Source organism: Nothobranchius furzeri, chromosome 10 (genome assembly GCF_043380555.1).
Source record: "Nothobranchius furzeri strain GRZ-AD chromosome 10, NfurGRZ-RIMD1, whole genome shotgun sequence".
Classification (NCBI taxonomy): Eukaryota; Metazoa; Chordata; class Actinopteri; order Cyprinodontiformes; family Nothobranchiidae; genus Nothobranchius; species Nothobranchius furzeri.
Genome location: NC_091750.1, coordinates 51651281 through 51667811, shown reverse-complemented (window position 1 = coordinate 51667811; position 16531 = coordinate 51651281). Strand labels below are relative to the sequence as shown.

The 16531-nt window shown below is 43.7% G+C and overlaps 1 protein-coding gene across 1 annotated transcript; it reads left to right on the top strand.

The window, feature by feature from the left end:
- Nucleotides 1-7708: 7708 nt before the first annotated feature.
- Nucleotides 7709-14168, top strand: vamp2 (vesicle-associated membrane protein 2). Its single transcript, XM_015961144.3, has 5 exons — nucleotides 7709-7913; nucleotides 13241-13343; nucleotides 13502-13660; nucleotides 13775-13826; nucleotides 13945-14168. Coding segments are annotated over exons 1-5 (333 nt in total). The 5' UTR covers nucleotides 7709-7911; the 3' UTR covers nucleotides 13962-14168.
- Nucleotides 14169-16531: the final 2363 nt, after the last annotated feature.

Genomic DNA, 16531 nt, shown 5'->3' with positions numbered 1-16531 from the left:
CCAGCAGGCCCAGCTGACCCTGATGAGGATGGGGAAGGGGGAGAAGACCATCGAGAAGACTGATGAGGAGGAGTTCCGTGGAGTTCAAAGAGCGGCATGCCGCAGGAGAGCTATCATTTTCGGCGAGAAAATATCCCGCGTCCCGGTATCACTCGGTACGCCGTGAGCCAGACAGAAAGCATTGAGCATTGTTTTTTTTGTTGTTGTTTTTTTTGTTCCCCTCTGACTTTTGGTGATATTTAAAAAATAATAATAATAATAACTCCTATACTGTAAACTCTGTTGACACAAAATAATGCATGCAGGTCAATACTTAGCTGCTCTACTAACTACAAACTTTACTTTCATGAAAAAATACTTCTCAGGTTTTTTGTGAATTTTTTAATTTGTGTAATTTCAAAAATTCTTGTACTGTAAACGCTGACACAGAATCATGCCTGCTGGTCAATACTTAGCTCCTCTACAAACTACTTCCTTTACTTTTAGGAAAAAATACTTCTCTCATTTTTGGTGGATTTTTTAAGTTTTCTAATTTCTATAGCTCCTACACTGTAAACTCTTGACACAAAATCATGCAGGATGAATACATTGACTTTTTACATTTAATTACTGTGGGAATGCGTTTTTTATAACTTCAGACTGAAAAATACATGTGTATATATGTCACGACGTGCCGGTGAGTGGAACGGAGGTGAGGATCCACATGCTGGGGAGGAATCAGGCAGGCAGACAAACTGGGTAACGTAAAAGGTTTTAATAACAAACACACGCAGGACATGGGAACAATGAGCCAACAAGAGACACAGAATTGGAGGGGTTTAAATACAGGAGGAGCTGGGACCTTGGGTGATTGGGAGACGAGAGGCAGGTGGGAGCAATTAACATGAACACAGGACTGAACCAAATGGGGAGACAGGGCAGGGTGTTACAGGACCCCCCCCCCCCCCCCCCCCCCCATCAAAGGGCGGATCCCAGATGCCCATAGGAACATAGAGCAGGGCGGGAGGAGGTGGACACGGAGGAAGGGCCGAGAGGGACAGATTCAGAGGAGGCAGGGACCAGTAGAGTCCGGGAGCCTGCGTCTGGGGCAGAGGAGGCGACGACGGGCTCTTGGGGGCCTGCGTATGTGGCAGAGGAGGAGGTGACGATGGGCTCTTGGGGGCCCGCGCTTGGTGAGGGCAGGACTGGTGGTGAACGGAGGCAGAGACGCCGGAGGAGACGTCCTTGACTCCTGGACTGGAGGTGGCGGCGACGTCCTCTGGACTGGAGGTGGCGGCGACGACCTCTGGACTGGAGGCGGCGGCGGCGGCGGCGGCGGCCACCGGAATGGAGGCGGCGGCCACCGGACTGGAGGCGGCGGCGTCGGCCACCGGACTGGAGGCGGCGGCGGCGGCGGCCACCGGACTGGAGGCGGAGACTTCGGCCTCCGGACCGGAGGGGGAAACGTCGGCCTCCGGACCGGAGGCGGAGGCGTCGGCCTCCGGACTGGAGGCGGAGGCGTCGGCCTCCGCACTGGAGGCGGAGGCGTCGGCCTCCGCACTGGAGGCGGAGGCGTCGGCCTCCGGACTGGAGGGGGAGACGTCGGCCTCCGGACAGGAGGGGGAGACGTCGGCCTCCGGACAGGAGGGGGCGTCGACCTCGGGACTGGAAGGAGCGTCGACCTCTGGACGGGAAGGAGCGTCGACCTCTGGACGGGAAGGAGCGTCGACCTCTGGACGGGAAGGAGCGTCTACCTCTGGACGGGAAGGAGCGTCTACCTCTGGACGGGAAGGAGCGTCGACCCCTGTCGGCTTCTGGTCCAGAGGCGCTGGCTTCTGGACCACCAACTTTTGGACCGCCGACTTCTGGACCTGGACTGTCGGCTTTTGGTCCGGAGGCGCCGGCTTCTGGACCACCGACTTCTGGACTGCTGGCTTTTGGACCTGGACCGTCGACTTCTGGACCAGAGGCGTCGACTTCTGGACCAGTGGCGTCGACTTCTGGACCAGTGGCGTCGACTTCTGGACCAGTGGCGTTGACTTCTGGACCAGAGGCGTCGACTTCTGGACCAGAGGCTTCGACTTCTGGAGTGGAGGCGGAGCCACTGCAGGAGGGGCCGCCGACTTCTGGAGTGGAGGCGGAGCCGCTGCAGTTGTGACCGCTTCCTTGGCTGGTGCCGCCAGACTGGGCGCTGACCACTGGACAGGCTGGCCTGGGGGCGGAGCCTCTTGGACAGGCTGGCCCGGGGGTGGAGCGTCCTGGATCACCGCTGGAACTGGCGCTGAGTGGACTGGTGGTGTGGGACCTGGCGCTGACTGGACTGGTGGCACGGGACCTGGTGGAGCCGGTAACTGGAAAAGCAGGGAGGATAGATTGTCCAGCTGGAACTCCTGGAGACTGAGGATCTGACGGAGTCAGACCAGCTCAGCTCGGAGACCGGCGAGCTCTGTTGGATGAGCTGCGAGCTCGGTCCTTTGGCCTGGAGACGAGAGATCTGCTGACTGGACCGGAGGCGGGGCAGCTGGCTGGACAGAAACCTTCTCCTGGAGATACGGGGAGGATAAGGTATCCAGCTGGAACTCCCGGAGGCTGACAAGCTGACAGATCCGGCCAAGCTCCGCCTGGAGACCGGCGAGCTTTGTCAGCTGGGCTGTAGGCGTGGTTCCTCTGCCTGCAGATGACGGAGGTGCTGATTGGACCGGAGACGGGACTGCTGGTCTGACTGGGGGCGGGTCCAAGCTGGCGCGCTGAGCCAGGGCAGCTGCGAGCTCGTGGCTCCGTCCTGGGACAAGGGGTGACGGTGGAGCCCGGCATCCTTCCCAACGCCGTGGGCCAACTCCGGGGGAGCACACAGCCAGTCTGGTGCCCACATAGCAGGAGCGGTCCATCTGCACCTCCCTGTCCAAGTCTCCATCCGCCTCTGAGAGGGTGGAGAGGATCGCTGAGGCCCAGGCTCTGTGGCGGCGTCCGCGGCGAGGCGATGCCGAAGGAAGAGAAGCCGGCCGGTGGTCCGCGGCGAGAAACTGGAGCAGGTTCTCCCAAGGGATAACCTCGCCGCTGGATCCTTCTGTGGGTTGGCTCATTCTGTCACAACGTGCCGGTGAGTGGAACGGAGGTGAGGATCCACATGCTGGGGAGGAATCAGGCAGGTAGACAAACTGGGTAACGTAAAAGGTTTTAATAACAAACGCACGCAGGACATGGGAACAATGAGCCAACAAGAGACACAAAACTGGAGGGGTTTAAATACAAGAGGGCTAGGAGCTTGGGTGATTGGAAAACGAGAGGCAGGTGGGAGCAATTAACAGAGACACATGGCTGAACAGGATGGGGAGACAGGACAGGGTGTGACTCTCTCTCTCTCTCTATATATATATATATATATGAAGATATATATATATATATATATATATATATATATATATATATATATATATATAGATATAGATATATATAGATATATATACATTTTTAGTTTATTGATGCTATGAATATCACAAAAACCCAAATACCAATCTGACCACTGCACTGACCTTTTGAGACCAGCTCACTTTGACATTTAAAGATCAATCAGACTGTGACGTTTGCAGGTGATACTGTGGCTTTGACCTGGAACAATGATGAGTCTAAGAGTAGGAGGGGAAGGAGTGTGCTGATTGGTGCACGGCAAACAGTTTCAGCATCAATTTGACAAAGACAAAACATAATAAATCTGTATCCAGCTGAGGGAAAGTTGTAGACACTAAAAAACTCAGAACACAGTAACAGTGACTGTTGCTGAAACAACCTCCACATTTGCAAAATCAAGCATTCATTTGGCGCCATCTTGTGGCTGAACTAAAACAAAGGCAGGAGGGAATCTACAGATGTTTTTCTGAGTCCAAAAAAATTTTTTTTTATTGTGTACCCTAACCCTTTAAAAAAGCAATCAGCAGAAACAAAAGGGTGTGAACCAAATAGATATTGAATAAATGTCCAGAAGGACATGAGCATAACTAAACTTTGTATTTAGTGTTGTAACGTGGTCTAATGTGTTTACTTATACACAACTGATAACTTAAACAAAAGTGCATCAGTTGCACTTAGATGAGTAGAAATAATCAATAAATATATACATGAGACAAAAAATGTGACACAAATTCATCAAGACCTTCAGATGTTTAAAATCCAAGCATACAGAAAGAATATTGTCCCTTTTTGCAATATAAATTATTTAAATGTAAAAACAAACAAGATTTATTCATTACTTTTATTATTTAAACAACATTAAATAAAACATGCCAATAAATTCATTTTTCATGTCTTTGTTTCCCAATATTTTACTGATTTTCCCTAGAAACTGTTTCAAGGACCCTTTAATGAAACTCTCAAATCCTAGAATTGACTTTAACCCCTTAAATATTAGGAGAAAACTCAAAAATATGTATATAAACAGAAGTGTTCTATAGGTCTGTAAAATTATAAATAATCAGAAATGTTCTCCTTTATGCTCCCTGTGAAGGCAGAGTCATCTTGTTCGGTGCAGTGTTGCTGTAGCTTTTGTAGAGTGGGAAAAATCTCACCACAGGTCAGTCCTCTGTCACTGGAGTCTGCTAGTGTGGAGGTGTAAAAATGAGATAGATGATGCTAACATGATAGGCAGTGTTAGGTTATTAGTTATCTGAAGTATTAACACCAGAGGACGTGCGAACGTCACTGCTGCTGCTGCGTTGATATTCACTAGTCTGGAGCGGGCCAAAACACGTCAATAACTTTAAAGTTTTAGCATATTTTATGCCCAAAGGCTTTTGTATATTTGGAATGCTCCCTTGATGAAATATCTACTTTGAAAATATTGCAAGTTACCCTGTTGTCTTGTTTTCTTGCAGGGCCGGATTTAGCCAGCCCTCCAAAGGGGTGCAGGTAGAATATCGGCAGGGGGGTGGGGTGGGGGGTGGGGGTGTCAGGTCTGGGAAATAATTTTTCGGGTGTCACGTACCTCCAGATCCCTAAAATGCATAAAAAACTGTGCTATCATCATTACAGTTCGTCTGTCCATATATCTATCTTTTCCTTTGATCCATTCCTTACACTACCCTCTGCATTTACCCGGGCTTGGGACCGGCACAAATGGGACACTGGCTTGTTCCCTATTGGGGCTGCATTAATCTTTTATCTATCTATCTATCTATCTATCTATCTATCTATCTATCTATCTATCTATCTATCTATCTATCTATCTATCTATCTATCTATCTATCTATCTATCTATCTATCTATCTATCTATCTATCTATCTATCTATCTATCTATCCATCCATCCATCCATCCATCCATCCATCCATCCATCCATCCATCCATCCATCCATCCATCCATCCATCCATCCATCCATCCATCCATCCATCCATCCATCCACCCACCCACCCACCCACCCGTCTGTCTGTCTGTCTGTTTGTCTGTCTGTCTGTCTGTCTGTCTGTCTGTCTGTCTGTCTATCTATCTATCTATCTATCTATCTATCTATCTATCTATCTATCTATCTGTCTGTCTGTCTGTCTGTCTGTCTGTCTGTCTGTCTGTCTGTCTGTCTGTCTTTTTTATTTTACTTGTACATATATATATATTGGGTCCATGTGGCAGGGGTGAGGAGTGAGCACCACCTCACCCCTGCCACATGGACCTCAAGGGATAAACCATCAATCCTGCTCAATGGTCAACTTTCCTTGCAGGGTCACCCATAAAGACAGTGGGAGGATTAAAGATTAATCAGAATCAGAATCAGATGAATTTTATTGCCAGCGCTCCTTTCAGAGCATAGGAACTTGACTCCATAGTACAACCTGACCAAGGTTACACACACACATATAGACAAGACAGATACAGGCACACCATGGGAGCAGCCATAACGGCGCTCCGTTGTAGATGAGTAAGGGAATACATGAGGGAAGTTCAGGGAGGGAGAAAAAAGGCATTAGCAGGGTTACACCAGCAGGGTGTAGCACTCCAATGCAAAAAAACACCCGACATGTAAGCAACAAACGTCACAGTTCACAACATGAGACCCGGTAGGTAGGGGGGAGGGGCTGGGATCCTGGTTTCCTCAGCGGGGGCTGCCTGTGTGGCGCTCAACCAGCTGGCTCCGCAGGTGGGAGGGAGGTCATGGGGAAGCACAGAGAGCAGTGAGTCCTTTAGCTTGATGACCTCTGTGGAGACCACAATCTGAAGGTGGGGGGGTGGGTGGATAGAGATTCACAGCATTTGTCTGCATTCCTTCCAGCGTGGAGGTTTTGCACGCAACTCCAAGGCTGCTTATGGCGTCAGATTCGATAACAGAACTTTGTTTGGGTCAGACAGAGATAATTTTTCCTCTCTGCCTTAAGTCTGTATTGATCATTCAAGTCCTCCAGTGAAGCCAATTCAGTGATTTAACATCTCCACACCATCCGGTGACCCTTTCCGAGATGTTATCAATCCTGCACGCTAACACCGGTAACGCAGCTAAGACATTGTCCAGCTTGCGATTCACCTCGAGCAACGTCCCAGTCTGTGAGGTATCCACACGGACGGTGCCGTCCATGGTTGCGGGTCGCCCTCCAATCGCTCCCGTCATCCCAATTTTACGGAAAGCCAGATATCCTCCCACTCTAATCAGAAGAAATCCAATGATCATCAGGCCAAATATCCACATATCTTCGACGCCCTCAATGGACAGCTGAGAGAGACAGATGATATTCCACTTTTTCCAGGAATCAAACATATATCCCGCTGCATGTGTCCCCTGAGGACAAGCGTGAGCCCCCTCCTCCGTCCTCATTGTAGAAGAAATCTTATCAATTGCGTTGAATGACCAATTAATTAAGTCCATGTTGAAAAATGCTGAAAAAGGTGATTGCAGAGGAAATGCAGAGAAGCGCTCTGTAGGCAGACGGGACAAAAAGAGCCTTGGGAAAACACAGATAAGGGAGGAAAAGGCAGAAGGGTCTGCTCCCTGTGAGCGCCGGAAGAGATATTTAAAAGATATTTATTTTATTTTATTTTATTTTATTTTATTTTATTTTATTTATCCACCCATTTTGGAACTGGCTCTATTGTTGCCAGCTGCTAGCTACTCAGCGTAGTCGTAACAAATCTCTCTTTCTCCCAGCTGAGGTTGTTCAAAGAGGTATATAGGACAGATAATATTGAAACTGTTGAGAAAAATCCACTTCTAAATATCTAAACTCCCTCTTTAAAACTCTTTGGGCAAACAGCCCTTAGATGAATAACAAAAAGCAGCTTATAAATAAATGAGGTGTTGTCCATGAGTAAGACACTCATTCATTTGCTCAGGTGGAACAGCTCCCCATCACATCCACATCGTGTTTACTATGAATGATAACAGCCTCGCCACACCTCCTTCCCAAGAAGCCATTTTGTTGACACAGTCTTGCAGTCAACATTAAAACTCCTTTTTAGGAGCTTCAAACGAAATCGTGACCATCAAATGTCCCATCTGTGCAAGAATAGCGCGTTTTCTCCCAGTAACAGCGCATAGGGAATACAAGAGCGGTGTTCCGGGCTGGAAAACGGTGGGTTTGGAGTGCATGGCCACCCATTTTAACATGAGGCTCACCGCTGCTGACGTCACCGAGCCGTCTTTGTCCACCTAATCCAGGCGGCTGTGTATTACCCCTTCATTACCACACAGACCCAGGCTCCGGACATAGCCTGCAGGTAACGCTTCGCCATAGAATTAGGGATAGATAATAACAAATAATAAAATAATTATTGTAGCGAGGAGACAAACCAGTGCTCCTCCTCGGACATATAGACAGGGAACGCCACAATAACCAACCAAAGGCTGCCAGAGGCTAGAGAGGAGCGCAGAATCCATCCATCTGTCAGCCACTTAGGACCAGATCACCTTTCCAGTCCGGATTTCACTGCAGCTGTCTAGCTAATAACACCAGGAAAATGTAAGTAGCAACATTTTAATCTTTATTTAAAAAATAAATAAATAAGCTGATAACTGCTTTATGTGGTTTGGGGGATTTCCTGCTGTCTTCTGTTTCGCGCAGCCTTAACATTTCCCAGCTTTGATCTAAATCATCCTTAAACGCCGTATTTTATTTTATTTGCGTCGCTTGTTTTTCTCTGAGCCTGAATATAGCGGCCAACGCATCGGCCTAACCTTGGAGGAGCAGAAAGAGAAGCACCGGCTCTTATCTCGATTATAAAACACCATCTCATTTATTTATTCAGTCTGTTTATTTTCCATTTTACACAGAACGCTCTGTGTTTACCGCCTGCTTCTTTTCAGTCCGTTTTCCTAGTGCGCACGCACGCACGCGCATATATTTTTTCCAGTTTGAACTGGTTTGAAAAGAAAAAAGATATCACACGCACGGACACACACATTTATTACATGTATTGCAGGCGAATTAAAAGTCCAATAAGAAAATGAATGAACTATCAACTATGTTTGAACTTTATTATTTGTGTTTGCTTTTATTGCCACCGACCGACCAGCTGGTGACGATTAAGCGGATTTTAGAAACAGCAAGGACACAGTGCTCAACAAACCAGAACTGGAGCTTCATTTTAATTTGCTAGCCTTCTCCTGAAATAAAAAAATAACAAACAAACGGAGAAATTATCGACTAATAGTCAATAAACGTGACTGATGGTAATATTAGCTCAGGCCTAGTTTTTGTGCTATTTCCACCCTACAGCGGGGGGTGGGGATAGCCTAGCCTCCTACTGTATGTCGTCGATTGTCACGAGAGGGCGGTCGGGTCCAAATTTCAGACTGGCTATGACCTTTTGGTATAACTAGCCCCTTTAAATACATTTCTGAAGGCATTTTGTGTGTTTCATATGTTTTAACTCGATCATTTAGTAGACACTAAAGCTAAAGTGAGGGTTTCTGTGACACCTCCTTCCACCAGTCTCCCTGCACATCAATGACGTTTAACCAGCCTGATGCTAGCACACTAGTTTCTACTGTCCATGGCGTCTTCCTCTGTGAGCTACCAGCTAGCAGGAGACTCCACACCCTCATTCTGACTCAGTTTGTGCTCCATGTCAGCCACCATGTTTTAAAGGACATTAAAGTGGAACCTGTTATGTTAGTGAAGTCAAGAAACATCGACCAGGACCGGGCTGGCTGAGGGTCGGATGAGACAGAATGATGCTGACGAACTGTCCAGTGCTGAAATGTCGCTGTCCAGTGCTGAAATCCAGTAACGACAGAGATATTCTCCAAGGGTGGGAGTTATACAGTGATAACATTAATATTCGACATTTCATTATTATTATTACAGACATTTTGTTCTTATTAGGGTGAATTACCGTAATGTTTCAGTGTGTTATAATCAAAAAGCATAAATAGGGAGCCTAAGTCTCCTCCCCTTCCAGTTGGCTAATGGATCCCCAGAAGAACGACAAAATGAATACAAGTCAACGGGGCTGAAAGAGCTATTTTCTGATCCATTTAGCCTTACGCCCTGGAATATGTTGTACTTCAATTTTAATGAAAAAATAAATGATATGATTCAACCATGCCAATCACGTACTTTGAGATTTATCAGCTTGTAAATGATCATAATTAGCATGGCAACAAATCGGATGTTGGGTACATTTATGAGTGTCCCCTAGAGTCTGTTAGTAAAACCAAAGGTGAAACTTATCTCCTCGCTGCGTGTTCATCTTTTTAACACCTTAATCTAACAGCTGAAATGTCTCATCAGCCTTCATTAGGCTCTACAGGAGTGGTTCATCACTAAATGAAATAAATCAGCTTTGTTCACGATCTAAAACATGAAGGAAGCATACTGGAAGCAGACTGAAGGCCAGGCATGTCAGCTCCACTTTACTAAGTCCAACCAGTCTGCCACTCTGAAGCTGTAAATGCGGTATTTTGGTGACAGAGGGTGGTGGGGTCTCAGTGACATTTAATTAACCATGTAAAGAGTCATTTCAGTACATACTGCCTCAATAAAGGGATTTAAAATATGAACAAGTTGTATAGTATGAATTTAATACGTTTTAAATAAATATGGTTAAGTCTACATCACGCATCAAGCAGTTTAAATTAAAAAAATGCAAAAACACTTTAAGAACAAATGTCTAAACCTGAGTTAGTTTTATATTTTTAACACTTGCAGATTGACAATGTTTCTCCTCAGTGAACAAGTTAAGGGTGGGGGTCCTAGTGAACTTTTCTGTCTTTTTAAAAATTCACCTGCTTTTCTTGGCAGACAAAGGACATAAATTACAGCTTTGTCTTGAAAGAAGGTTGAATATTTTTAGCTTTCACAGCCAATCTTACATCAGAAGTAGACTGTACAGGGAGTCATGTGAAACCTCACCTTCCCAGTAGGTCACGTTATCTGCCGTTGTCAGATAAGGTTTCCTCTTTCTTGTCCTGTTTTTGTTTTGTTCTGTTTAATTTAAAGAATACAATTAAGATGGGTGTTCTGTTTTCTTTCTTTTCATCACAATCATGGAAGCCTCAAATGAGTTTATCGTCTTTTAACAAACCAAAGACTTTGTGGCAGAGATCAGAGACAGCTGCACCTGGCTGGATGGAACACAGTAGGTGGTTTTTACAGGATGTGGAAACTGATGAGAAGCCTTGTCACTGCATTAGCAGTTCTGCCTGGTGTTAGCTGAGAGGCGATGACAGCGAGAACCTCTACACGCATTGCACCTTTGTTGTGGTGCTTATTGCACAGCAGCTATACAGATGCTACTTTTTAAATATTGAACTAAATTAATAAAAGTAAATTGTGAGGCTAAACAATAAAAGTGACATTTGCTTCACGAAAGAAAACAATATATTTTCTAACCTTTAAAAAAATGATGGTAATAAGATGTAACAGATTTTTTAAAAGTGATCAGACATTTCCCTTTGTGTCTGTTGGGTTTTTGTGCTGCTTTGGATGCAAAATGTTGCACTTTTTTTTTTGGTCAAAATGTTGTAATTCACCTAAGAACCTTTTAGATAAATACAACTTAGACAAACTTGTTTTGTTCACTTTTTACAGCTCAGTCTTTTGACTATTATGTGTCCACTTGTTGACCAAAATCAGACACAAAACAAGCTTAACCCTTCCACTTTCCTATCAGGTGACCCCACCAGGATAGGGGGTGGCTAAGCAGGGTTTAACGTTTATGCCTTGCCAGGGGTGAAGTGATGCACCCCTTAAAAATATTAAAATTAAAAATCAAAATACACCAGATGTCCATCTGACCCCATTAACAATGCGGGAGGGTTATAGGGAAACTTGGCAGTTTTGGCTATCTTTTAGCACCCCCTATTGTCCAGTTAGTTAAACCAAAAGTAAAACATATCTCCTTGCTGTGCGTTCATCTTTTTAACATGATGAAATGTCTCCTCAGCCTTCATTATGTTCAGGAGCGATTCATCACTGAATCAAACAAATCAGCTGTGTTCACAATCTAAAGCATGCTAGTAGCAGACTGCAGTGCCAGGCATGTCAGCTCCACTTAACTAAGCTCACCAGGGTGCAGCCTGCCACTCTGAAGTTGCAAGTGCGATATTCTGGCTGCAGAGGATGGTAGGGTGTGAGTGACATTTCGTTAATCCTGAAAAGGGTCATTTAGCACATTCTGGCTCAAGAAAATTATTTAAATAAATGAAAAAGTTGCTAAGTATGGCTTTAAGTCAACAAAAGTGCAGATAAGACTGTTATTAGCTTTATAAAAGCATCATAATAGCAAAAAATGGTCCTTGCTTGTAATAGAATGTGTATTTATTACGAACAGAAGATACCTTTTACTGACTTTCTGCTATAATAGTTTAACTACTACTAACATTTTGAATGCATATGAAACATGGCAAACAAAGGCATTCTTACATTTTTGGCTTTATAAATGTAAAGTCTGTCACTAAATGGTAATAAGATTACAGCTGAGACTGCTTCATTTTAGAACGTTGTTGTTTTGCATAACACAAAGAAGCTGTGCCATCCAACACTTGGTGAAAAAGCACAGTAATTTACCTGAAAATGTATACAAATACAAAATAAATTAAACCAGCTATTTAATAAATAGTTTTAAAATTGCTTTATCTTTTTTGTCCTCTTGATAACTTGAGTGCATGCTAACATGGGTTGCAACTTTCGTGACACACTGAATTTTCAGTGATAAAATGGTAAAATGCAGGAACTCGGTTAACTTCAGTTTTCCAAACGGCTGATTGTTTTGTAATATGAATGCCTTTTAATGCAAGTTCCATAAAAAACGATTCCACAAAATCACCAAACTCAACCACATTACGTCCTTTGGAGGTCTTTATCTGTATATGTATTTTTTTTATTTTTTACTTCACTATCAGTTTCAGGAATCAGATATAAACTTGGTCATAGAAAAATAAAAAAACATCTATAGTTGGAATTTTTAAAGTGACTGCAGACCAGTTTATGTTAGCAGGCAGCAAAGTTCAGCTGTTAGTTTGTGAACCATGAGGGTGTAAATTATGATACCACAATCATTTCTAAGACTGTCGTCAGGGGTGAAGCATTACAAAGGGAGTGAGTTACAGAAATAAGGATGTAATAAAATATCAATAAACTTAAAAAACATGTTTCCTGTTATGATACTGGACTGATATATAAAAGCAGTGTATTGATTAATTTATTCAGAATTTACATGCAAACATTTACTGTATTTCTTTCATGCGGTGCAATTCTTATTCTGACCGCTAGATGGCAGCAGTTTTTGTGGCTTACATGCTGACGGAACATGATTTGGCAGTAAAACCAAGTTATGTTTTAACTTATATATATATATATATATATATATATATATATATGTGTGTGTGTGTGTGTGTGTGTGTGTGTGTGTGTGTGTGTGTGTGTGTGTGTGTGTGTGTGTATTTCGTATTGTCTCCAGATTCTTGCCAATAAAATGTCTGTAACACAAGTTACAAGCGTAATTTCAATGGTGTGAATTATTAAAACATGACAATCTCCACCCAAATAAGATCGAAAACTAAAATGCAATTGTGATTATTGGCTCAACCTTGTTTTAAAGCAAAGCTATCAGCCATCTAACAGGAAAATGACGTAGAGGTGAAAGGTGTGGTTTTATGAGCTGCCTCTGTAATGTTTGCTTCATGTCATACTCATGTCTGCACATCAGGGTAACACCACAATCCTCTCATTTTCCAAACCTAGGCAGTTTATTTTGGATCAGTTCTGTTTTATAAACAGATGCAGACTGACATATTTTAAAAAAATTCTAAATTTACATTTGATTTGATTGCTTTGATCACCAGGTCTGCCCCAGCTGGAGCTCCTGCACCAGAGGGAGGAAGTCAGGCCCCTCCCAACCTCACCAGCAACCGCCGTCTGCAGCAGACGCAGGCACAGGTGGACGAGGTAAGCACAAACTCTTCTTAAAATGCAGTCTAAGAATCAAGACTGAATGATCTGTATATTTAAGAAAAATCCTTCACATTATTGTCCACTTCCCATTTCAGCTAAACACCCAATCCTGCTCCCAGATGACATTGTTTTGTTCTGTTTCGATCCTCCAGGTGGTGGACATCATGCGTGTAAACGTGGATAAGGTTCTGGAGCGTGATCAGAAGCTGTCAGAACTGGACGATAGGGCTGACGCCCTGCAGGCTGGAGCCTCTCAGTTTGAGACTAGTGCTGCAAAACTGAAGAATAAATACTGGTGGAAGAATGCCAAGGTGAGGACACAATTCACAAATTCCACGTTAGACTGTATAAAGCCAACACGTTGATGTCTATTGTAAACCCAATTTTATTTCTAATATGTTTTTCTAAACTTTTGCCAACTACAGATGATGATTATCCTGGGTGTGATATGTGTGATTGTCCTCATTGTCATTATTGGTGAGAATCTTTTACTTTTTTGTTTTTACACATTCTTGAAATGCTACATTTCTAATAAAACACTCCGTTCCGGTTCTATATCACGCTCCATTTGCTCCTTTTTGTCTTCCTTCTACAGTGTACTTCAGCACCTAAGAAGAGTCACTCCTACCCCAGTCTGATCCAGGCTTCCTTGCTACAGATGGAAACCCTCTAATTGAAGACTAAATTAGCCAGAGATTTTTCATTTATCATATGTAGGTAAATCCCCCCTAGCCAGCCTCGATATAACACCCCTAAACCCTTCAGGGCCCCATGGCTCCCCGACTTCCACGACTTCGCATTTGGTCTGGACTCCCTGTCAATATTTGTCCTGTGAGTGTGTGACCCTGTCTACTTCCTGGGTACTCTTGGCTTTTTCTAACCTGCCATTCTGAGAACCAAGCATCTGTTACAATGCAACAGCAGAAACGGAAACGATTGGCAAATCATTGTTAAATAACTAATATATATACAGATCTTTGTAGAGTTTTAATCTAATATATATGTATATGTACATACATATACATATATATGTGTATATGTATGTATACTGTTTTGTAAGTGTGTGTGTGTGTGTGTGTGTGTGTGTGTGTGTGTGTGTGTGTGTGTGTGTGTGTGTGTGTGTGTGTGTGTGCATTTTGTACTTTTTATTTTTTGTATAATTTTACGTATGCTTTAGCGTTAACTACTTTCTATTAATCCGAGTGTGTAACCTGCATGCTCTCATCACCCGCCCACCCCCCTGACGATTCTGCATCTACTGGATGTGCATCGTCACACAGTGGAGGTGGTCCCCGTCTAATTACTGGCATACTGATATTTGCATTTTTCACATCCAAAAAAAGACATGCCAGAGAAGTGCAACAGAAAAGGCACAGGTGCTTTGAGGGTTGTAGAAGTTGAAGCCTTGCAAGACGCTCTAGGTTTCTATAACTTTACACCAACAAAAGATAAGTTTTAGTTTCTCTTTTAGCTCCTGGACATCTGTGAAACATGAAGACAGAGCATGACTCGTGAAGCTGAGCTTGAGTAATCGCCCTCTCGTTATCTGAGCGAGAATTTTTGTTTTCAAAATCTCCCAGGATCCGTCCTCTTTCTCTCTGCATGCTTTCGACGCCTCCCGATTCCTCGGATAACTTTAAACTGCCATAGTACCGTTGGACCAATGTCTGTAGATGTTTATAATTTTGTTTAAATATTACATAGTGTCTTATTTCGAAAACATTCCTTCATTGCAGTCTAGTGCAATTGCTCTTACTGTAGCACATATGAGTGTAAGAACCTTAAACAACAACAAAAAACAACAAGTGATGAAGCTTGTGTCAGTGATGAGGAAGATGTAGGAAATAAAAGAAGGTTTGCTATTGGATAGACTGGATTAGATGGTTAATCTATCCACATTTCAACTTACACTTTGGGTTTGGAGATCTGTTCTGACACCAGGAATTAGACTGGTTCCATTGATAGTTTCACTAAATTCCTACTGAAAGGCCTTAGTTTCTTGATGTCTTTTAAGTTCGTTTCCAGTCAAGTGCACCCCTCGCACTTTTGAGTTTGTGTAGGAGGAGCGTCTGACTGCAGGAATCTGTTAAAGACGTACAAACATGTCTTGCTTTTGATGGCGCTGTCCAGCTGTTCGAGCCCAGCCAAAGGAAACACCGGCGCGACTAAACGTCTCCACATAAAGAGCACATTCAAACGCTCCAAAAACACATAATGATAATGAGGAAAACTTCTCTGTACAGTTGAGAAACTTACAGCTTCATTTGGTGATAAGAAATAGAAAATAAACGTAGCATTCGTAAGACGAGTGTTTTGCTGGTACACTGATTCTATCTCGGTGTTTCTTCTAGTTAAGGCCTTTAGTTCTATCTTTCTTTTTGTTCTTTTTTTAAATAGATTCTATTTTTATTATAGTGTATTTTTGTGTGAAACAGACGAAGAGGCGAAGAGGAGGCGTGTAATCACAAACCACGCTCTCCTCTTCGCTCCTGTCTGCTGTGTTTTTTGTAGTTCAGCTCTGCGTTACACACTGCCAAGCATCAAGGGAGGCTCTTCTCCTCTTCTATTTCCCTTCCATTTGTACCTTCACTTTCACGTATTTTACATCTTGGCAACTTTGTTTGTGTACTTGTGGCTACTTGATGACATCTTTGGATTTTCCAACATGGGCCTTGCACACACAAGCTTAAATCTAGAATTCTTTCCGAAACATTTGTGGAAAAATTGAATTATCTTCCACAGAAGGATTTCAGTCAGCTATTCAGTCCAATCTAATCCTGCAATCAGAACGTTTAAAACAAGAATAATAGAAACAATAAGTGTGCAAAACCTCATTTATCCTCCCTGCCAGTTGAATAGACCAACCTTTATTCCTCTCACTGCTTCACACTCCTACTGCATGCATGTGTGTGTGTGTGTGTGTTAGAATAGCTCTAACCCCAGTTTATCCCAACGGATTAGGCGGCTTAAATCTCACAGCAAAGGCGGGTCGTTTCCTTGACCGCTGAAGTACATGAACAGGAAGATTTTAGATCTGTGAACCAGTCCCGTCAGGCAAAAATCAGTTTCCCCAAGAAAGTAGAGCAGAAGTAAACAGCAGACAATTACCAAAGACCTGATTTTTGTGCTTAAGCTGCCAATTGCCATCAAAAACAAAACCACAGAACTGTCCTTTTCACCTT